Consider the following 24,204-nt stretch of genomic DNA (forward strand, 5'->3'; position numbering starts at 1 on the left):
TCGTAACTTTTCCCCACATGGTCACTTTTACTTTCTTACCAAATTTCAGTGGAATTTATCTCAATACTTAGCTGAGTAATAATTAATTCTCATTTATAGGGGTTAGGATTTGCTGGGGTTCCACCCAGGTTCTTTACTTGTGAAATATCATAAATTTTCTCTCATTTTGTGAGATAATAACTCCCTTTTAAACTGAGGGAAAAAATCTTGTATTTGAAGAGACTAGACACACATTTCTGATCAGTGAGATGGGACTTATGGATGCTTTGGTTGATTTTTTTAACTGTATGTAAAACTGGTATGTTTTAACTGATATTTTAACTTTATATTGCAGTTAATCTAAATGTTTTTGGAGAATTTGAACTACTGGACACACAGTTTTCTGCACCTCTATATCCTCTTTCTCTGTCAGTTTTCATTGATTAGGGTGAGCTCTGTTTGGATCTTAATACTAATTATTTTTGCTGTCCAGTCAGAGACCACCATAGCATGATAGCAGTTGAATTGCCACTGCTGTTCATGTCTTACCTCTATCCTCTCTCTTCCCTGTTTCATAGGTTCAACTGTTTGCTTTTTTTCCAAACCCATGCCGCCTCTCTCCTCCCAGTAGTTAACATGAGAGTCACATGTCATCTTCCCCTTTTCCAAATTTAAGGGTCTTCTGCTCTTCCCCCTACAAAGCCATTCTATTTTTAAAATTCTAGGTCCTGGCACATTCCTGTGCCTGCAATGTCTTCTCCTCCACTCTCCCCTCCTCCACTGCCCCCATTTCATGAGTTGCTCTTCTTCAAGTCCCAGTTGTGATTTTAGTTCTACTTAGACATTTTTCTCAGTGTTCCCAGAAAATCAGTTGCTACCTCTTCTCCCAGACCATGTCCAGTGTTATCTTGTAGAATCCTGTGGTAGACTCTATCGTCTTACATTCTAGTATCTGCCATAGTGATTTCTATTCAATATATAAGGTAAAATTTCAGTATGAATATCACATAAAATAATATAAATAATATACTTTTAAATTGACAAGACATTTTAAAATAGTTTTCTTTTTAATTATTTATTTTTTAAAGACAGGATGCAGAATGAGACTTTAATTAGAAATCAGTGTGTAGTCATACAAGAAAGACAAGAGTTCGGAGTCCAGGGGAAACAAATTCCTGAAGGATTTTTTTAATGAAAAAAAATAAAAAAATAAAAAAAAAATAAACAAGAAAGAGGCACATATAAAAAGTATGTTAATCAAAATGTAAGCAAGATATGTAGGCTGAAAGGCAGTGAGCGAAATATATTTAGGAACTTTATGGTACTAGTGACTTGAAACCCCATAGTATGTAGGTGGTATGATCAGAATTCTGTCACCAGTCTCACATTCTTTCCATTGGTGATACACTTCTGAGTAGAGAAGTATTTATAATAGAAAGTTGAAAGTGGTAAGTGTTCCAAGGGAAGGCAAGCAACTATAGCCTGCAGATTGGGCGCTCCCATTTACAGGGGACAGATGGTGTATGAGCCAGGCTTTGAACATAGAGGTGGGATTGACCGTGTGGTGAAGTAGGTGGAGAAATAAGAGCGTAAAACCGCCTGAAATGGGAGAGTGGCACATACGGGGAGCAGGCAATTTAAATGTGACTGAGTGCAGAGTTCAGAAAGGGCAGTAGTAGGGAATAATGTCAGGCTCCATTTTGGAGCAGAGGAACATAGTTAAAGTCGTCTCACTCTGATCCATCTGGCAGCAGTTTAAGGAAAGTTTGGAAGGACTGCTGTAGCAACTCAGAAATATTAGGAGATATTTTATGTAGTCCTTGAGAGGATAATGAGGGCTGAGAGATTAAACTGAAATCTCTGTAGTCAGAAGAAGATGAAAAATAATGGAAAGAACAAAACAAACTGACCTAGTAATTGATTAGATTTGGAGTAAGGAAGGGAATGAGAATGACTCTAAGGATGACTATAAACAGAGTTAAGCAGGGCACATTAATATTAAAATGCACTGAATTCAGTATACATTAAAGAGAGATTAACAATGTCCAGCATTCCAAAGGGATTCAGACTGGAAATTCTGAGAGGGAACAACAAGAAATACAGCTTTTTATGGGAGAAAATATTAAAGGCAGAGGAGAAGGGGACAACAGAGGGATGAGATGGTTGGATGGCATCACCAACTCAATGGGCATGAATTTGGGTAAACTCCGGGACCTGGTGACGGGCAGGGAGGCCTGGCATGCTGTGGTTCATGGGGTCACAAAGATTTGGACATGGCTGAGCGACTGAACTGAACTGAATGCAAGGATTCTGCCTAAAAATGATAGTTGTTGTCATAACTTTGAGTTGTTTTGACAAGGGAAAGAGAAATAGGATAAGGCTACAAACTTTGGTGAATACCTAAAATTTAGGAATTGATTGAAGGAGGACAAGCCAGAGAGATGGAAAAACAAACTTGGAGGTAGAGAATTTTATTGTAGAAAGGATGAGGAGAATGAGAATTGTTTTGTCAAAACTGTTCAAATTTGGTCTTTTTGAGAGAACAATTGCTGTCCACAATAAGTAAGCTAGATGGCCAGCTCTTAAAGGAATGAGCACATCACTTCTTACAAGTTACTAGCATGCTTTCAGACTAGAGGGACAATTCCTATGGAAAAGGAAAACCTGAAGATTCAAAATAATTCATGGAGCAAAATCTTAAAGCAGATGTTCGGGGGTGGGGTCATGGGTGAAAGTGTATGTGACAGTATTGGAGCAGGGAGCAGAAGAGAAATGTTTTCACTTTGATGTGGGCAAGGAGAGTGTGTATAACAGAATCATGAGGTAGAAAGAAAAATCACTGATGGAAATCATTTAGAAGTTGTCAGCCTCCAAGAAGCGTGAATCAAGATCATTTTGTGCAGCGCTGAATAGACAAAGGATGAGACACCTAGAAAAATGTTGAAATGAAAGAACTATGGAAGGTAATAGGGAATTGATTAGAGCTCAACTGATAAGTTGCCAAAGCTTGTTAAGGTGGCTTCTCTTAGCTATATTTCTAGGATCTAGAAGTTTATACTTCATTAATTAGATATTTTAGTAAGTGAACTACCTCCGTCATAAATTGAAATGTGTTTGAATTTTATATCAAGATAACAAAGACGATCTATATTGTTGTTATTTAACTTTTGGTAAATGAATTTCTTGTTATATTGGTCTTTAAAACTGAACATATTAAATTTAGACAGTTTCTCACTTTCTGGAAAATAAGTTGGGTAGAGTTAAGATTAAACAATGCTGTACAAGGTGATCAGTGTAACACTGAGATTTTATCTTCTACTGTATTTTCTTCATATAACTTTGACTAAGATGTGCTGTAATAAGGTATAGTCTTAGTATATTAAATAAAGAGCTATTTATAACATAGAATATAAGCAGTTTTTCCACATACCATGGAAGTGGTTCCAGGCCTCATGTGCTGATGGCATGTTTTTATGAACTATGCAAGTCTATTACAATTATACTTTTTTATGATAGCACAGAGGAAGTAATAGAAGATTATTTTTTTCCTAATCAAAAGCTTCTATAATCCTCTCTAACTGAATATATTCTCTAAAATTATTAATTACTATGTTGTATTTTTAGCAGTGAAAAGAAGGGGAGAAAAGTGATAGGAAAATTTAGAAATGTTCCAGATTTTTTCAGGGTTCTTGTTATTTAGTGACATGGTACTTGTCATTCATGCTGGGGGAAAAAACAGTGTCTGTTGCTGTATATTACTTAGAGTATAACTACAGTTCATTTCTGTATGTTTTTCATGAGTCTATTTGTACTTCCCATTGTTTTTCAGAATCTTCAGTCAGTAGCAGTTCCCCAGGATCTGGTCCCAGTTCACCAAACAATGGTCCAACTGGAAATATTACTGAAAATGAGACTTCAGTTTTGCCACCTACTCCTCATGCTGAAGTAAGGCTCTTATTATTTTGGTTGTTTTTAAATCTTTGATTAGCCCCCTAAAACTCAGTGATATTTCTGAATTGAAGTTGAAAGCCACCTGACCTTAGTTACTTTTCTGATAGGTTTATAATGTGTGGAACTGAGTAAACATGATTTATTTACAAAGTTTGGATGATAATCACAGGTTTGAAAATACTGAAATGTAATCCTCAAAAAAAAGAAAAAACCCACACACTCTTAGTTATGCTGAGGATACACTCACTGCCCAGTAACTGTACAACCCTGTAAGTCCTTCTTCATGGCTCTTGGTTATTCTGCTGTGAGTAGACACATCAGTAAGTGAAAACAACTTCATGTAAACTTTTCAGAGAAACGGTTGCCCAACAAAGTAGGTTTTATCCATTTGACCTGAAGAGTAATGAAAAATAGTTGTAGTATCATAGTTGAGGAACAGAGTTCCACTAAGCAATGTGTTGAGGACCTTTTATATGCTATTCATTTTGCCTGGCAATGAGGATAGACAGATAAATGATATATGAACTCTGTCCTTGAAAAACAAAAGATTCAAGAAAATGGGTCTGAAATAACACATGATTTGTTGAAGCCAGTGATACAAGAATAGAAAACAGTAAATTTGGAAGTCAACAAGAATTTGTCTGTGTGTATAGACAATAGAATGGGAAAGACAAGAGATCTCTTCAATAAAATTGGAGATACCAAGGGAATATTTCATGCAAAGATAGGCACAATAAAGGACAGAAAGGACAGAAATGGCAAGGACCTAATGGAAGCAGAAGAGATTAAGAAGAGGTGGCAAGAATACACAGAAGAACTATCCAAAAAAAGTCTTAATGGCCCAGGCAACCACAATAGTGTGGTCACTCACCTAGCACCAGAAATCCTGGAGTGGGAAGTCAAGTGGGCCTTAGGAAGCATTACGACAAATAAAGCTAGTAGAGATGATGCAATTCCAGCTGAGATATTTCAAATCTTTAATAATGATGTTGTTAAAGTGCTGCACTCAATATGCCAGCAAATTTGAAAAACTCGGCAGTGGCCACAGGACTAGAAAAGGTCAGTTTTCATTCCAATCCCAGGGAAGGGCAATGACAAAGAATGTTCAAACGACCATACTGTAGTGCTCATTTCAAGTGCTAGCAAGGTAATGCTCAAAATCTTCAAGCTAGACTTCCAACAGTATGTGAACTGAGAACTTCCAGATGTACAATCTGGCTTTAGAAAAGGCAGAGGAACCAGAGCTCAAATTGTCTTCACCCGTTGGATCATAGAAAAAGCAAAGGAATACCAGAAAAACATCTGCTTCATTGACTGTGCTAAAGCCTTTGATTGTGTGGATCACAATAAACTATGGAAAATTCTTCAGGATATAGAAATAACAGACCACCTTACCTGCCTCCTGAGAAACCTGTATGCAGGACAAGAAGCAACAGTTAGAATTGGACATGGAACAGGCTGGTTCCAAATCGGGAAAGGAGAACGTCAAGGCTGTATATTGTCACCCTGCTTATTTAACTTATATGCAGAGTGCCTCATGTGAAATGCCACGCTGGATGAATCCCAAGCTGGAATCAAGACTGCTGGGAGAAATATCAACAACCTCAGATATGCAAACACTACCACTCTGATAGCAAAAAGCCAAGAGGAAGTAAAGAGCCTCTTGATGAGGTGAAAGAGGAGAGTAAAAAGCTGGCTTAAAACTTAACGTTCAGAAAACTAGGATCATGCCATCTGGTCCAATCACTTCATGGCAAATAGAAAGAGGGAAGTGGAAACAGTGGCAGATTTTATTTTCTGGCCTCCAAAATCACTGCAGACAGTGACCGCAGCCATGAAATTAAAAAACGCTTACTCCTTGGAAGAACAGCTATGAGAAACCTAGACAGTGTATTAAAAAGCAGAGACATCACTTTGCCAACAAACGTCCATACAGTCAAAGCTATGGTTTTTCCAGTAGTCATGTACAAATGTAAGAGTTGAACCATAAAGAAGACTGAGCACCAAAAAATTGGTGCTTTCAAAATCTTGAGAGTCCCTTGGAGAGCAAGGATATCAAACCAGTCAATTCTAAAGGAAATCGATCCTGGATATTCATTGAACGGACTGATGCTGAAGCTGAAACTCCAACACTTTGGCCACCTGATACGAAGAGCTGACTCATTGGGAAAGACCCTGATGCTGGGAAAGATTAAGGCAAAAGATGAATAGGGCAGCAGAGGATGAGATGGTTAGATAGCATCACCAACACAATGGATATGAGTTTGAGCAGAGATAGTGGAGGACAGAGGAGCTTGTCCATGGGGTTGAAAAGAATTGGACACATCTTAGTGACTGCACAACACAATAGACTATGTATGTAGTTTCCATATCAGGCTAAGCAAAGGCAACAGCCATTCCTATGGAATCAGCTGTTTTGGAGTCACCATCATTGACTGAAATTCTGAGTTTTCTTCTCTGTCATTATAATGCTTCCTTGTCATGCATTGCTTGCTACAGGAGAAGCTGGTATAGTAACTTCTCATATATAACTGTGACATGCGTCTTCCATTGTACTCTATAGAGTCAGGATACTTTGGAGCTGAAAGAGATTGATCCAATCTCTGATTCTTGAATCATCTGCTTTTCTGATATGTGATTACCAGACTTCCACTGGAGCACTCTTATTCAAAAGGAACTCACTTCACTGTTTCCTAACGCAATCTAGTTGAATTTGGACAGTCAGCTTGACTGATAAAAAGTATCTTCTATATGTTATGCCAAAATATATGTCTATAATTTCATACATACTAACATAAATGTATAATAATTTATTTATAAGTCATAAATTATCTGGCTAATTGAAAGCAGACACCCAGAGGTTATCCGTTATAGGGAAAGAACTGGAATCAATGAAGTCACTTCTTACTTGAGTCTTGAGTTTTGGTTTTCAGAAGAGAGAAGACAGAGTCCTGTACTGACCAGAGAAGATGATCTAATAGGAGACCATCCAATCCATGACCCATATTTATGCTACATTGGTGGGTCCCTCATCCCCATCCCCAAGGATGTCTTGATGTAGACCAGGGCAGGGGCACACTCTCTCCATGAGGGGTTGTAACCAGAATATATAAGGCTGTAGCCCCAATTTTTAAAATTGTTGAAATTGTTAATTTAATTTAAAGAGCCCCAGATTTTTAGTTTCCTAGGTATCTGGAAAAAGCAAATGTAAATCCTTTCTACATGAATACACATTCATTTTATTTTACTTATTTTTAAAAGATTTATTTATTTGTTATTTGTTTTATTTTTGGCTGTGGTGGGTCTTCATTGCTGCACATGGGCTTTGTCTAGTTGCAGCGAGCAGAGGCTTGGAGAAGGCAATGGCGACCAACTCCAGTACTCTTGCCTGGAAAATCCCATGGACGGAGGAGCCTGGTAGGCTGCAGTCCATGGGGTCGCTAAGAGTCGCACATGACTGAGTGGCTTCACTTTCACTTTTCACTTTCATGCATTGGAGAAGGAAATGGCAACCCACTCCAGTGTTCTTGCCTGGAGAATCCCAGGGACGGGGGAGCCTGGTGGGCTGCCGTCTATGGGGTCGCGCAGAGTCGGACATGACTGATGCAATTTAGCAGCAGCAGCAGCAGAGGCTACTCTCTAGTTGTGATGTGTGGGCTTCTCCTTGTGGTGGCCTCTCTTGTTGTGGAGCATAGGCTCTAGGTGTGCAGACTTCAGTAATTGTAGCACATGGGCTCAGTAGTTGTGTCTCATGGGCTGTAGAGCACAGGCTCAGTAGTCTGACACACAGGCTTAGTTGCTCCGAAGCATGTGAGATCTTCCTGGGCCAGGTATCAAACTGGTGTCTCTTGCATTGCAAGGTGGATTCTTAACCACTGGACCACCAGGGAAACCTCTCACATTCATTTTGGACTTCAAAATTTTCTCTCAGTTTTCCAAGGAAAATGAACAGAATAGATAGGAAACTCTCTTACTTGTGACCATCTTTCAGCCTTGTGAAGAATACTATTCAAGCCACTGCATTTCTCCAGACCTCCATCTATTTCTTGTTTCTTACCATCCCATTGTCCCTTTGCTTTTCATTTTTCTTTCTAAACACGACACCAGAGGAAATAAATATTTCACATGTATTTGTGACCATTGACGTAAGATTCTTAAGACTATTGGTTATAGGCATTGTATTTCTGTTAGTGCAATTATAAATTATATCTCAACATCAGTCAGTTTTCTGCAACCCTTTAATGAACTTTCAGAGAAAGTACAACTTGGTCCCAAATATTTCTAAAAAACTTTAGATTTCCATTTCCTCTCAGCTTAAAGAATGTGATTTGGTAGCACAAACACTAAAGGATCTGGATTCTAAAATGGTTCTGGATGAATTCTGTGTTCTTAGGAAATGAAAACACACTAAACTACATTCATTCAACAGCATTCATGATTTTTCAAAATGCATTGTTCAAAGGAACAGGAGATCACTTATAGCTTGATGGTATTTTGTGAAGATTAGAAACAGCAGTTCAATGTTTTGATCAGGAAAACATATGTAGATAACTATATTTTTTAAAAAATCAAAAGAATTTAAAAAAATCAAAGGGGTAATGAACACAAAATCTAGCATGATGGTTACCTCTCAGGAAGGAGAACAGTGGAGGGGACATGGTTTGCTACAAAAAATGATGATACATATATACCTTCACTATAAATACAAATATATGCATGCAGTACTTAGTATAACAAAGAAATACATATTCATAAGACTTGAAATAAATGGGAAAAGATGAGATTTTCTCTTTACTTCAAGATTTTTAAAACCTGTTAAGTAGCTTACATTGTGTGACCCTATAATTAAATTTAAAAAATATGTACAATGGAGACTGTAAATTAAAGGAATTTGCTTGTATTATTTTAATCTGTTTTATACTTCTAAAACCTTTACTGATACCTAAACACAAATATCTGTTTAGATGCCCAACAATTAGCTTTTCAGCTAATTGTTGAACATATCCTTTCCTTCTACCTCCACCAGTTTAAAAAAAAAAAACAGACGGAAATGTGATTTAATGGAGTTTGAAAGAGTAGAGGTATTTCTTCAGGTCAGTGACAGGACATTCACCTCCAGAGCTGGGAAGACTAGTTCAAAAGCAAGCAGTGACTTACTTCATAATGAATTAATTGTGTGCCTGAACTATGATCCAAAAGGCCAGGTGGGCAGACCTTTATGCACTGATGGGTAGCCTCTCCATGGCCCAGAACAAAAAATCCAACCCTGATGACTAACATGTGCTTTTCTGCTGCATTGCATTTACAGAGGTCTGTAGCATAATTCATACTGGGGAGGTGAGGAGACAGCAGAATTCAGACTGAAACTGTCAGCAAATTAATATGCTAGCTTTGTATCACCAAATCCTTCCACTTAAACTAAAGAAAAGTGGAAAAAAAATGTTTTTCAGCCAGTTTTTGATTAATAATCATTTTGAATTGTGTGATATTTACAGACACCCTCTAAGATTAATAATAGCATATAATTTCATATCAAAAGAAATATTTGGGGGTATGAAAAATTTACATCATTACACTTTCAAAAATTATATTAGTTGCATACTTTACCATTTATAAAATAGGTTTATTCTACCATCTTTGCTTAAGTAGTAAAGTTTTGCAAAGCAGGTGAGTTTTCATTTTTAAGATAGTATAACAGTGTACTTTTGAATCAACTCTCTATTCTGTGATCTGAAATTAGAAAAGCATGTCACATAATTCTTTCAGATCCCATGTAGATGAATGGGATTCTACTCCCTTTTTACTGTTTAGGAAATAGGAAAGTAAACTGTATTTCAGGCTGTTCTTGAAACTTAGGTAAAAAGAAAATTTCTCTCTTATAATTCATCTATTCTGTGTAATTTAGATAAAAGTTAAGACAGAAGCAAGAGGAGAATTTACTTTTAAGTACAGGCTAAAGAAACAGTACTGTGAATTCAGATATTCTACTCTTGCATTCGGAAGGCTACCAAGTAACCCGGCTGCAAAACCAACTACTTGGTCACCATTGGTTAAGTCGCTAAACTTGCCCTGAATCTTAGGTTATTTATCTAATAAAGATAGTGTAAATAATACCTACCCCAGCAGCTTTGTTGTGGAGGATCATTATTTGGAAGGCAGGTGGTGAATTGTGGAACAAGTTCATTTTTTGTTGTTATTAATACTGACTCCTAGTAGGGAAAACTCATTAGTATGTTTGTCTGCAAGCCAGAAAATCCCATGTGAGAATGAGCTTCCATATGCTCTGGCCACTTCTATTTCTCTAGTTTCTTACACATGCCCTGTCCCAGACTCTGCATCGCTGGAGCTACTTGGTTTCCCCATTTGTAAACTTGGTTGGGTTGCTGAAACCTCAGGAGTTTCTATTTCCAACTCCAGTCAGAGATGTCTTTACCTATCTAGTTACTTTATTGTTAATACTGTAGGCCTGTGGGTTCAAATATGTTTCCGTGAATATCAGCACCATTATTTTAGGCTCGGTAGATTTATTTGATAGCTATTTTAACAGTAGCCAAACAGCTGGTTTATTTCTAGCTGAACATTAGTGGCTGGCTCTGCTCTGTGATTTTTTAAATAATTTTTTCCAGCAGATACAAATGATTTTAAAAATGGATTCTAATAACAAGGTTAAGTACTCTAAAATCATTTGAAATGTCACTTGTTTTGCCCCAATCTCACATGACTCATCTGCTGATTGTTTCATAATAGTTGTTGTGACATTTGCTGTAAATGTTATGCTCGCTTCTGAGCGGGTGTGGGTTTTAGATGGCTGCAAATAAGACACGCCTCATCCAATCCCCCAAGGGAAAAGAGGTTGCTATGACAGAAGAATCATTTACTAGGAATAACATGAGTCAATATTGCAAACCAAGACTTTTAACAAAAACATCAGTGACTTTTAAATACAAAGGAAGCCCCTGTCAAATAATTTTTTTGTCTCCAAACCATTTTATAATAATACATTCTTGAAAACCAAGTGAAAGTGAGTGTTAGTTGCTCAGTTGCCTCCAATTCTTTGAGACCCTATAGACTGTAACCCGCCAGGCTCCTCTCTCCATGGAATTCTTCGGGCAAGAATACTGGAGTGGGTTGCCATTCCCTTGAGTGTCCAGTAAAAATGAAAACTTAGAGATTTTTACTGCCTAAAAAATTTTATCACATGGCGATTTTAATTTTCTATCAGCTGTCTGAAATGAGAAGAGGAAATAAATGCCATCCTGAAAAATACCATGAAAGCCATCAATCAGTTCAGTTGTCGCTCAGTCGTGTCCGACTCTTTGCGATCCCATGAATCGCAACACGCCAGGTCTCCCTGTCCATCACCAACTCCAGGAGCTTACTCAAACTCGTGCCCATCGAGTTGGTGATGCCATCCAGCCATCTCATCCTCTGTCATCCCCTTCTCCTCCTGTCCCCAATCCTCCCAGCATCAGGGTCTTTTCCAATGAGTAAACTCTCCACATGAGGTGGCCAAAGTACTGGAGTTTCAGCTTCAGCATCAGTCCTTCCAATGAACACCCAGGACTGATCTCCTTTAGGATGGACTGGTTGGATCTCCTTGCAGTCCAAGGAACTCTCAAGAGTCTTCTCCAACACCACAGTTCAAAAGCATCAATTCTTCAGTGCTCAGCTTTCTTCACAGTCCAACTCTCACATCCATACATGACCACTGGAAAAACCATATCCTTGACCAGATGGACCTTTGTTGGCAAAGTAACGTCTCTGCTTTTTAATATGCTATCTGGGTTGGTCATAACTTTCCTTCCAAGGAGTAAGCGTCTTTTAATTTCATGGCTGCAGTCACCATCTGCACTGATTTTGGAGCCCAAAAAAATAAAGTCTGACACTGTTTCTACTGTCTCCCCATCTATTTCCCATGAGGTGATGGGACCAGATGCCATGATCTTGGTTTTCTGAATGTTAAGCTTTAAGCCAACTTTTTCACTCTCCTCTTTCACTTTCATCAAGAGGCTTTTTAGTTCCTCTTCACTTTCTGCCATAAGGGTGGTGTCATCTGCATATCTGAGGTTATTGACATTTCTCCCAGCAATCTTGATTCCAGCTTGTGCTTCTTCCAGCCCAGCATTTCTCATGATATCCTCTGCATATAAGTTAAATAAGCAGGGTGACAATATACAACCTTGACATACTCCTTTTCCTATTTGGAACCAGTCTTGTTCCATGTCCAGTTCTAACTGTTGCTTCCTGACCTGCATACAGGTTTCTCAAGAGGCAGGTCAGGTGGTCTGGTATTCCCATCTCTTTCAGAATTTTCCACAGTTTATTGTGATCCACACAGTCGAAGGCTTTGGCGTAGTCAATAAAGCAGAAATAGATGTTTTTCTGTAACTCTTTTGCTTTTTCGATGATCCAGCGGATATTGGCAATTTGATCTCTGGTTCCTCTGCCTTTTCTAAAACCAACTTGAACATCTGGAAGTTCATGGTTCATGTATTGCTGAAGCCATAGGCAAACATTAAACAATTAAGAACTTTTAAAAATTTTCATTGTTTACTTGTTTGTTTTTAATATGATTCTTCTTTTTATTTAGATAGACTAGACTTAAGGATTTGGAACCTTTTATTAAAGGCAAAACAGTTTGAGGCTTATAAGCGTGTCTCCCCAGATGCCACTCTAAGAGAACAGACATTACCTCGTAGATCTAGTCAGCTCCTCCCGTCTTAGGAGCTGCCCTGAGTCACAAGCCACTGAGCAGTGGAGCTTCAGTATAGGATACTTCGACTACATTGCTTTACCCCAGTCCAGACTGCTGCTCACCAAAACCTTATACTTATATTCCTTTTCTAATGCTTATGCATATTGTATATAATTCTGAACATGCAGCAACTTAAAATTTTTGCATCCACTTTTTCTATGAGCTTCTTAAAAAGTAGGTGATGACATATATAGTGTTCTGTCAGGGGTCATCTGTTGACTTCTTTGTCTTAAGAGTAATAAAGGTATTCCCTTCCCTCCCTCTCTCCCACCCTTCCTTCCCTACTCCCTCCCTTCCTCCTTCCCTCCTTCCCTCCTATCCTGACTTCCATTTTCATTGCCCCTATAGGAAGTCATTTTCTCCTGTTTTCTTGTTTGTTTGTATAGCTTCTTACATGAAACATGTATCTTTTGCTTTGCGCTCATGAATTTTAATGGGTATGCATGGTTTGGTGTCATCAGCCTCTTTCCATTTCTTATTTTTATGACTAAGCATGTCTTTGTTACACCCACTCATATAATGGATACATATGCCTAATAGTTTGCTTTTAAACACTGTAGTAATCCATGGCGAGCACTGCTCCATTTTCCCTACCTATTCTCCAGTTGGATGTCCCAGTGACCTCCAGTTCTCACACCACCAAAAAATGCTCCATTGTGTATGTATATGTATCACCTTGTAACTAAATGAGAATTTCTTGAAGAGCAGAAGAATCTCTGGGTCATGGGGTACAGTGCTGAAATGTTCTCCAGAATAGCTATGCCAGTCCACAGTCTCACCAGTAATGTGTGATGGTTTTTACTTCTTAGATGCCTCGAACATTTAACATCGTCTATTTTTCTAATTTTTGCCAGTGTCCATTTCATAAGAGAAGTTGAATCTTTTGCTTGAAACCAATGTCTTCTTGATTTCAGTGGCTAAATAAATAGATCTATTGAGATACATGTAAATTTTCAGTGTATGGGTATTTTATTATTAATAAAATATTAATTTTATTTCAACATTATCCATAAGATTATTCCAGTTGCCATGATGGTGAGAACAGTAATTAAAACTTGAAGGTCATTATTAAAATATGGATAGGCCTCCCCTGCCCCAACACCCAGTTCAGTCGTACCCCTCTTTCCAATATCATGCTCTTTCTGGTGAAATGCTAGTTACCCATCAGAGCCTAGTTTAAAATTGACAACCTGCTCTGTGCCATTGAAGTGTTTTAACCATACTCTAATTATGGTAATTATTACAGGTCATTAGAGCCAGTTCTCCACTTTTCTTTGCACTTGTGTGGTGTAGGGCATCTCTGTACCATTCCCACCCTGTACCACCCTGTTGTGTGTGTCGCTCAAGCATGTCCGACTCTTTGCGACCCCGTGGACTGTAGCCCGCTGGGCTCCTCTGTCCATAGGATTCTCCAGGCGAGAATACTGGAGTGGGTTGCCATTCTCTTCTCCAATACCACCCTGTTAATCTAACTTAATTGTAATTCATTTTTTTTGTGCATGTTATGCGATAGCTGTTGTACATTAAATATTTCCATTTTATCTGACCACAGCAATAGTTTCTGACTCTGAAAAATTTTTAGGTTAAAACCATCTTCCCTGTGTTCTAAGATATGAAACGTTGGTATCTTAGCATAGCCTTGTTTGAAGGGCTGGATCAGTTTCAAGACTACTTCCTGGAAAAGCCCTGGCCTTGCCTGGAAATACTTGTAAGTTCACCTCAGTGCTAAGGTGGGGTAACCTTCCAACCTTGCAAGAATGCTGGTCAGGATCCTTCACTGACTCAGTGAAATGGCCCCTCTCACCGTCTGTTCCTCTGACTTTAAAGTGTGTCTGCGCTCTTTTAGCAGCGTACAGTACAGCTCCAGTTTCCTATTAAGAAATATTAACCTGAAACAGCCTGCTTCTATCAAAAAGTCAAATCAAGGAAAGTTATTAAAGAAGATAATTTGAGAAAAACCTTATTTCAGTTCTGTCTGAATGGATTTTATCCATTGGAAGTTTATGTACATGCTGTGCTTATTTCTTGTCAGTAAATTGAAGGAAACAAATTATGTCCAAGTCTCTGAAGTTCCATGATGTGATATATACCAGTTAATTTCTGTGGGAAGAGCCAGCTCTAGCTAGTGAACTTAGGGACTTCAGACTTTCCTTATTCCTCAGGAATTGTCTCCATGACTTGGAAATCCTCACATCTATCAGGTCACCAGGGCTTCTGCTTTCTTCTCACACGAGGCTCACTGGCTCCCAGTTGGACACTTTTATTCTTTTCCATAAGCCCCAAGACTAATTGTGCTTCCTCTTTTTCTCTCAAGCTTCCTCCTTCTCCATACATTTTTGTGGTTCCCTTGTCCTGCAATAATGGCTCCAGAGCAGTGCATAGCTTCTGGAGCAGTACCTGACAACAAATCATCCAGCCTTGATCACTTTAAAAGTTTTATTGCTGATCCCACTGGGAGCCAGAATTAGGGCAATCACTCAGTTCCTTCATCCATAACGAGAATATAAGGTGTGCTGGAGAGTGCCTGGGAGGACTATGGTCGATGCCCTAGAACTCCCTGGCATAGGCCTTGAGACATGGTAGGTGCTGTCCTAGAAACAGCATGAAACCACAGGGGTCTGAACTCTCAGAGTATGAACATTCCCTAGTCCCTTCACTTTAGTCAAAAGCTCCTGTGAGCAGCCAGTGTGCTACTGCAGTTATTACATGTGAGAAGAAATCTTTTTCTCACTTTGGTATAGATTTGCTTCCTATGATGATGTGGGAAGATGTCACACAAATTCTGTCTGGGAAACAAAGATAACCTGTTTTGTGAGGTTGTGGTAACTTTTGGTGTATTTCCCTAGTGCATGTCAAGTCTCTGCTGTGAGATACAGATATAACCTTGAATGAGTATTGTACATGATTTAAAGTAATTTTTTCCCCACATTTATTTGTCTTCCGTGAATACAGATAAGCAGATGAAATACCCTTTTATTATAAATGACTGCTTGCTGCCAATAAGCTTGTTAAAGTATTTTTGCTTCCTCATATACTTTTTTATTTGCATTCAGGTATATAGTCTATATTTTAAATTCATGGTAGAAGCATAAGCAAAATCAGTCTTATGAATCTTGGCTTTTTAAATTAGAGCAAATATATAACCATTGTTGGTATCTCTTTAAATAAAATTGCAGTCTCATACATTGTAATGATAAAATCTTTTCCAACAATCTTCATGGGTTTTCAACAACTTTAATTTTGTAAAGGCTTGCGTATAAACTCAATGTAATATTAAAAGTTTCAGTGCATTTCTTGCTTTTCATGAGCAAATATCTGACTTGTTCTTTTAAGAAAAAACAAACTCTGAGTTAGTTTGGAATTCCAAGTTGCAATGAGAAGAGTCCACCTTTAGCCCTCTGCTCTTATTATGTTAAGACTACGACTCATCTCCAAACAAACGTATGATTGAGGTGATGTTTTGGAATAACATCCTGTGTTTTGGTGGTGCATCACTCTTCAGTGACATTCTGAGGTTGCATTGTATTAGCACATGATATTTTCCCCAGTTAATTGATATCCCAGGTTTGTCCAGGGGAAAATCTACAGCTCCCCCAAACATACTTGACAAGTTATTATATTTACTTTAGTCAAAGCCCGTGTGTGCAATATCCCTCTTGGAGGTGGTCTCTTATTGGAGTCCCATATGCTTTTTGTTTGGGAAGAAAGCAGTCACTGTGTCATACTGTTACATGGAGTATTCTTTTTCAAGGATGTTGTTCCCTTGGGGACCATATCAGGCCAGAGTTCCTTAGTCGAATAAGACCTTTGTAACTCTTATTGTATAAGAGTTCTGGGAGGGAAGCAAGAGTTAAACAGAAAATGTAATTCAAGCAACCATATTAGGCCACATGTGGGAAAACATGACTCTTGGTATTGGATTAAAAAAAAATGATGCCAAAATGTTCAAGGTATTCCAGTGTAAATGAAGACTAGTGAGACCCAGGGAACTCATAACATTCTCACATTTACTTTAGTTTCTGAATATGAATGACTTAAAAATAGCACACAGAGTTGTCTATTCACAAATTTTAAACAATGATATGATTAGTTAGTATAGAAGTCCTATAAAGCAATATTTAATCTAAGATTTTCTCCTGTGTGTTTTCCCATCAGTAAAATGATATTTAATCCATATGAGAATAATGATTATAATGGCATTACATACATATTCATCACTCAGTAACACAAAATCTATTTATACTCATAAAGATTACTCAATTTAATTGTTGTGTGTTTCCAATTGATGACAAACACACCGATTATATTCCATAAAAGTAGAAATTTAAAAATTAATTTTTTCAAAATGAATTAGAAAGTTTTTTTCAGATATTACAATTATATCTGATGAAGAAAATTTTAATTTAATTATTGCATTTAGCATTTTTGGATACAGAAGTCATAAAATACTTGTGAATTCTTCATTAAAATACTTAAATGTTTTGGCAGATTATAATAAAACCTATTTTCTGAAATTGAACATTACAGTAAACTTTGTGATATTATAATATTGTGCGAATCCCCTTTCACTTTTTTTTTTTTAATAGAAAATGGTTTCACAGCAACGCATTCTAATTCACGAAGATTCCATGAACCTGCTCAGTCTTTATACCTCTCCCTCTTTGCCCAACATCACCCTGGGTCTTCCAGCAGTGTCAACCCAGCTCAATGTAAGTCATTGCCCTGCATTGGCCTAAACCAGCCCGAGGACTATTTTCCTAGGGGACCTCTCATTCTTTACTTGTATATTTAGACTTCAGGGAAACTTGGTAGTCTACTTCTCCTTCACTATTGGCCGAGTTGTTGAAAGATACTCAGTTTGACCTCACATTAAAGAATCATATTGATTCATATAATAATATATACAAATAATAACTAACATTTGTATAATGCTTTGTAGTTTTTAAAAAAGAAAGCAGTCTCCAGGTATATTATTTTGCTAGCTCCACACAGCCATCCCATGAAATAGATTACAGACCACATTTTAACAGAAGAAGCAGCCAAGACTTGGAATGCATAAAAGTCCAGGATCACAAGCCCAGCAAGTAGCAGACCTGGACCTCAACTCAGGCCAGTGCTGAGAGGGCAGTGTCTGAAGCACAGCAGCATGTTTAAAGAGTTTATTATGTGAATGACTTTATTTTGAGAATTTAGATCCCTGACTCAGTGGTACTGGAGAATATATATCTGGAAAACCTCTCTGAGAACAATATTAAACTCTTCCTTGGAAATTCAGAGTGAATCAATTACTTTAAAAGTCTCAACAACTGAAGTAGGATTTTTTGGAGGTAATTGTCCAGCTAACAGGAGACAGCAATAATTATATTTCACACATATTCTCTAAAATAATATAAATTGTAGTCATAGTAAAAGATTTTTAAACTTGGATAATTTATCTGTGAAAAGTTATTAAATTAAATTAGGCAGAGGTCATATGATACATTCAGTTTAAAGAGAAATCTGTTCCAACCCTTGGCACCAATTTTGCCAATTTTTAAATGGCTTCAAGAGTCTGGCAAATCTTCCACTGAGTCCATCTTGTCAAATTCATATCTTTTACAATATGCCCACATCAGGAAATTATAAAGAGTTGACCGTTTTGTGACTGTTTGCAGAATATAAACCCTATCCTATGGTATGCTAGTTTATGCACATTCATGCTTATGGTGACATTTTTAAATGATAAATTTTATGATTATGTTCAATACATATTACAAATCTATATAAGAGATAACTTATTATATTTGATCTTTGTAATAGAGTAGAATGTTATCTTAGGTGATGCAGTAATCTTATACAAGTGTGGAAAAAGCAAAGTTTGGATGTTGTTTTATACTGGGGATTAAAGAAGACAGACTTAAAAAAACACTGAATTTAGCCATGCCCTTGAAATTCTACATGAAGCATTTGTAAACAATTGACTAGTGAAAAGGAAAAAGAAATTAGGGATGAAATAAAAAATATTTATGGATGATATTTTCAAATTTTCACTTATTAAAAATTATTTTCAAAAGAAGTTATATTCTTCTGTTCCTATTTTTTCTGTCTCTTCTGGTGATGAGCAAATACTAACACAAAAGCTTACGACATATAAGTTTTCTACTTTTTTTTGCATGTTCTAAGTCACTCCTACCAGCTAACACAAATACCCTACTTTTAATGTGGTCAGGGAGAATTTTTCCCCAAAGGACCAAGTACTAAAAGCCAGACTATTAAATGTTTCAATGATAATACCATTTGGTACCATTGGATGAATAAACCAGTGTGGTTTGGACTGAAGTTTCATTTTTCTTTGCTTCCATTTTGCTGTGTATGAAGCTATCATAATTAATTTTTCAAGCTTGGCATTGCTTTGGCAAAGGGATCTCTAATATTCTATTTCCCCACTGAGTAGTGGGAAATTTTAAGGAGAAGAAGCCAGGAGAAGGAATTACTTCTAGGTTAAACATTGCATCGACTTGTTGTGTGACTAAGACAAACCATTTACCTCTTTGTCCTTCAATTTCCCCATCACTGAAAATTGCTTTGCTTCCCTGGCGCACAGCAATTTTGAAAGATGAAACATGAGTTTTGAAAAGAAACATGCCACATAATTTTGAGGTATTAGACCTCTGCTTTTGTAATACCAAAATGACCACCATTCATTAAGTTCTTTGACTAGGAGAATTCATTATTACTATTGATGATATAATTATTATTGCCTTATTACTATGTTATCATATATTTCAAGTTCTTAATAGCAATTTTAGGTGATATCTAATTTCACTTGCAGTTTATTTTATTAAACAAAAGTATCTGGAGTGTCATTTTCAATATTTGGAGGTTTGGGACTCTGTTATGATTTAATATAAAATACACATTTAAATAAAATTTCTTCATATTTTACATAATCTTTCATTGACTTATCTCAAGAATTTTATTTTAAAAATTAAATATTGGACACCCACAGCTCTGTGAATGTATTAGAGGACATATAAAGAGTGAATTGTTCCTTCTGCTTGAAAATCCCGAATTACAGACCATTTTATATCCAGCTTTTAAGCCCCATTGTATAGTAATGAGTTTAGCAATCTGAATAAATTTTACTTTTCTAATATACCTTTTACTTAAGTAATATGTTAAAATATTTTAGAAATAAACTTCCCAGTTATTAAGCCTAAAATAAACATAATTTTTAATGTTTTCAAAAAAGTTTTATTTGGGCTTCAGTACAATGATACGCAATACTAAACTCTCTCCAGTGCTCCAGCTTTGTTTTTTTTTCTCTCATGTTCATTCACTTAGTTCAAAAGACATACTGTTGTCCATTTTCCCTATTCAGCCATTGGGTAAGATAAGGCTTTTTGGTGGCAGGGGAAATTATGGAATGAGAAACCAGTCTAATGATTTACAGACCTAATGACCCATATGGATGAAAGTGGATTAACATCTTTATTATTTCTTGACACAGGCTTCAAATTCACTCAAGGAAAAACAGAAGTGTGAGACCCAGACTCTCAGGCAAGGTGTTCCTCTGCCTGGGCAGTACGGGGGCAGCATCCCGGCGTCTTCAAGCCATCCCCATGTTACTTTGGAGGGAAAGCCCAACAGCAGCCACCAAGCTCTCCTGCAGCATCTGTTATTGAAAGAACAAATGCGACAGCAAAAACTTCTTGTGGCTGGTAATTTAAAGTAGTACCATTTGTAGGTTATGTTAGGACTTTTGTTTTATCAGCAAGCCAACATAATGTCTCTTTGCCTCAAGACCTAGTAAAAATTCACATTGTCGTGCAGAGGCAGATACCTAGTACTATGGAAAAGACTGTTACCCATATTTATTCCTCTAGATCTGTGGAAAAAAAACTCACCTTATTTAACCTTCAGATATACCAGGGTGGACTGTGGATGAGTCAGTGATCAGATGTGTATCTGCCTAATGCATTGGCATTTTTGCCTCCACCCTACCCAATCTGGGCATCCCTAGTGGCTCAGATGGTTAAGAGTCTGCCTGCCATGCAGGAGACCCAGGTTTGATCCCTGGGTCTAGAAGATTCCCTGGAGAAGGGCATGGCAACCCACTCCAGTATTCTTGTCTGGAGAATCCCATGGACAGAGGAGCCTGGCGGGCTACATTCCATGGGTCGCAGAGTTGGACAAGACTGAGTGATGAACACACCCAACCTAGTCTTCTTCTGATATAGGCCCAATAGTATACTACTTTTCATAAAAATTATCCCATAGCTATCTTCTTTAGTTTCTTGTCTTTTCTTAAATTATGTCTGTTTCTCTGTAAGTACCTCTCTTTATATATATGTACATATATATATATATATATTTTTTTTTTTTTTTCAGGTGGAGTTCCCTTACATCCTCAGTCTCCCTTGGCAACAAAAGAGAGAATTTCACCCGGCATTAGAGGTACCCACAAATTACCCCGACACAGACCCCTGAATCGAACCCAGTCTGCACCTTTGCCTCAGAGCACCTTGGCTCAGCTGGTCATTCAGCAGCAGCACCAGCAGTTCTTGGAGAAGCAGAAGCAATACCAGCAGCAGATCCACATGAACAAGGTAAGTTCCCAAGCCATGTCAACACACCACAGCCACCAGTGTCGAATCTGGAGTTGTCGTCACTGATGTGGGCACACAGGAGAGAGTGTTGGTGTCCATCACAATGACCTGGAGACTGGCCTCCTGGCCCTGCTCTCAGGGCTCAAAGACCCCGTCACAGTACCACTGTCCTCTCCATCACTGCATGCATAGGACATTTGTAGCAAAGTTGAGGTCCTAGATTTGTAACAAAATTCAGGTCCTAGATTGGAAAGTCTTTTCTGACTGAGTGTGTATCTGAATGCAGCAGCGCATACAGGAACGCGTGTGCAGAGCCGCAGGTTTTGTTACTGCGGTAAAGGTTTGAGGCAGAGCTGAAGTTCGCACAGGTGCTGGCAGCTATGCCAAGGTTAGCCAGTTAGGCGTTTCTCAGCAACTTGTATGTATCCATGTTACATTTGTTTTTTAAATTATGTCCGACTTTTAGTCCAATCAGTGCTGAAGCAGTTTCTCGGCAGCTTGTGGTGTTCTCTCTGTGTCAGAAGTGGACAGCGGAGGCCTGAGTCACAGCACGCCCTCGGGAGCTCTCCTGCTGAGGCAGCCACAGACGGTCGTTCTAATATAATGTGTCATGCAGGCCGGGAGAGCATTTTCAATGACTCTGTAAGCAAACCTGGTCCGTACAGTGCCTAGCCACTGCTCTCTGCAATGGTAACCTTACAAAGGAGAAGCCTTTCATTCCTGGAAAATGAAAGGTCCTGAATATCAAAATTCTATACTTTCTCCTTTGTTTCTATGTTACCTACAAATAGCTGATAGAGGCATTATATTGAGAGACAATGTCCTGTTTACTGATAAATGGATAGCTAAAAATTGGCTAAGTATGTAAGTGCACTATCATATTATGATATAAGCAAAACAGGGCTTCCCAGGTGGGACTAGTGGTAAAGAACCTGCTTGCAATTGCAGGAAACATAAGAGACGTGAGTTTGATCCCTGGGTCAGGAAGATCCCCTGGGGGATGAGATGACAACCCACTCCAGTATTCTTGCCTGGAGAATCCCATGGACAGAGGGGCCTGGTGGGCTACAGTCCATGGGGTTGCAAAAAGTCAGACACAACTAAAGCGACTGAGCATAAATGAAACAAAACCTCATGGGCAGAGGTCTTATCATCTTTCTGATAGTAAGAGAAGGGGATCTTTATCATGTGCTCACCTTATTGCAGATGGGATTAGAGATGTTTTCTCATCTTTGGCCTCCATCTTAACAAGGCAGAGACATGAAGGTAGCATGGATTGAAGAGCATGATACTGAACACAAATTCCCCCAACCCAACCCTATGCAGTGTTCACAAATGACGTGTATGTGTATATATTGGGTGGGGATGGCTGGGAGTGCCAGCTGCCTCTCCCGTCATCATTTGCTTCACTGCAGATTGTATTTCACTATATTTCAGACTCTTTCTATTAGTATATCATCAGGTTAATGCCTATCTTATTGCTTCAGTATTTCTCTAAATTTATCAAATTATCTTAGATAAAATCAGTCTTGTCAGAGGAGAACTGATTTTTCTCCTTGTATAATGGCATATTACTCCTTGTCCTCAATGTCATTCTGCACATTTACTGTGTTATGGTAGAGTTATGTTGATTTGTTTCTTTTGTGGTATATTAGCACAGCTTAAAATTACCAGGTATTCTTGAAACATTATCCAGTATGAAAGGAAAGGCTGGGAATTCTTACTTTTCACCTCACAATATTTTGATCTGGAATTAGATTCATTTAGAAAAGTAGTAGTTGTTGTTATTTAATTGCTAAGTCATGTCCGATTCTTTTGCAACCTCACAGACTGTAGCCTGCCAGGCTTCTCTGTCCGTGGGAAGAAAAGTAATATCTGATTGTGAATACACTTTCTGCTACTCTGTTCTATTTCCTAGAACTATATGGAGGTGTATTCTATTACAGGTATATTAGGTAAATTGATCCCTTTGAAATCACCATCTACAGATGATTTCTATGAATACCTTTAAGAATATTTTGAAATACATTTTTTTATGATCTAGAGTTCCCACTGCTTCAAACTCAAGTGGTATGTTAATATTGGATGGAATCATTGCATTTTAGTATCACACTCGAGATTTTGACAGGCAGATGCTAAGCTCAGTCACATGAAAGAAACTAAGATGGAAAGCAGGCATTTGCATTTCAGCAATGAGAAAAGCAAATCTTATCAGAGACCTTCTTCCATGTGGAGCTGATTCCTTGGACTCTGTTAAGAATTCCTCCCAAAATTAGAAACAAACCTATACTACATGTTTGTACAGTGGTTTGATTATTAAATCTTGTCTTAATTAGGCAAAATGAAGCCCAGAAAACTTCAAAGTACAAAGCTGATCTTTATATATTAACCTCTCTCAACTTGGGTGTTTAGATTACTCAAGCAGGTCTCTCCTTGGCTTTTCTCCTTGTATGTATTCCATATGTTTAATCAAGAATCAAGATGGCATATGCACACTGGGTATTCTCCAGATTTTGAAAATATTTCACCTGTCCTCAATTGTCTAAGGGAATAGAGAGGAATTTTCTTAAATAAATATTGAACTCCATCCCATTCTATGGTATCCACAATAGAAGCACTAATGAGTGAATCGCTACTGTTCACCTTTTCCATGAGGTAATGACATTTATTTCACGTCAGGAGAAGGCAAAATTAGATGCCGAAAGAAAACAGGTTTATGCATAATAATATATTTATGGGTATCATGTAGAATAACCATTAATGAGAAATAACCACAGAAACTTTAATTTATATCTCTTCCCCCCCCCCTCTGTTATCATGGACAAACCTTTAGTGACTCATCAAACAGCCAAATAGTTGGCATCATAAACACATAGTCCTTACTCTCTTGTGATAATTAGTACAGCAGGAAATACAGGCACATATGCAGAT

The 24,204-nt window shown here is 37.8% G+C and overlaps 1 protein-coding gene across 8 annotated transcripts in view; it reads left to right on the plus strand.

The window, feature by feature from the left end:
• HDAC9 (histone deacetylase 9) overlaps positions 1 to 24,204 on the plus strand; it is a 986,419-nt gene that overhangs the window by 592,583 nt on the left and 369,632 nt on the right. For all 8 annotated transcript variants that reach the window (XM_043872541.1, XM_043872548.1, XM_043872545.1 and 5 more), the window contains 4 exons: positions 3,809 to 3,924; positions 17,272 to 17,394; positions 20,175 to 20,385; positions 21,056 to 21,273. In XM_043872541.1, coding sequence (XP_043728476.1) covers positions 3,809 to 3,924; positions 17,272 to 17,394; positions 20,175 to 20,385; positions 21,056 to 21,273 — 668 coding nt within the window. The remainder of the gene's footprint in view (positions 1 to 3,808; positions 3,925 to 17,271; positions 17,395 to 20,174; positions 20,386 to 21,055; positions 21,274 to 24,204) is intronic.

The sequence above is a fragment of the Cervus elaphus genome, chromosome 18 (assembly GCF_910594005.1).
Source record: "Cervus elaphus chromosome 18, mCerEla1.1, whole genome shotgun sequence".
NCBI classification, from domain to species: Eukaryota; Metazoa; Chordata; class Mammalia; order Artiodactyla; family Cervidae; genus Cervus; species Cervus elaphus.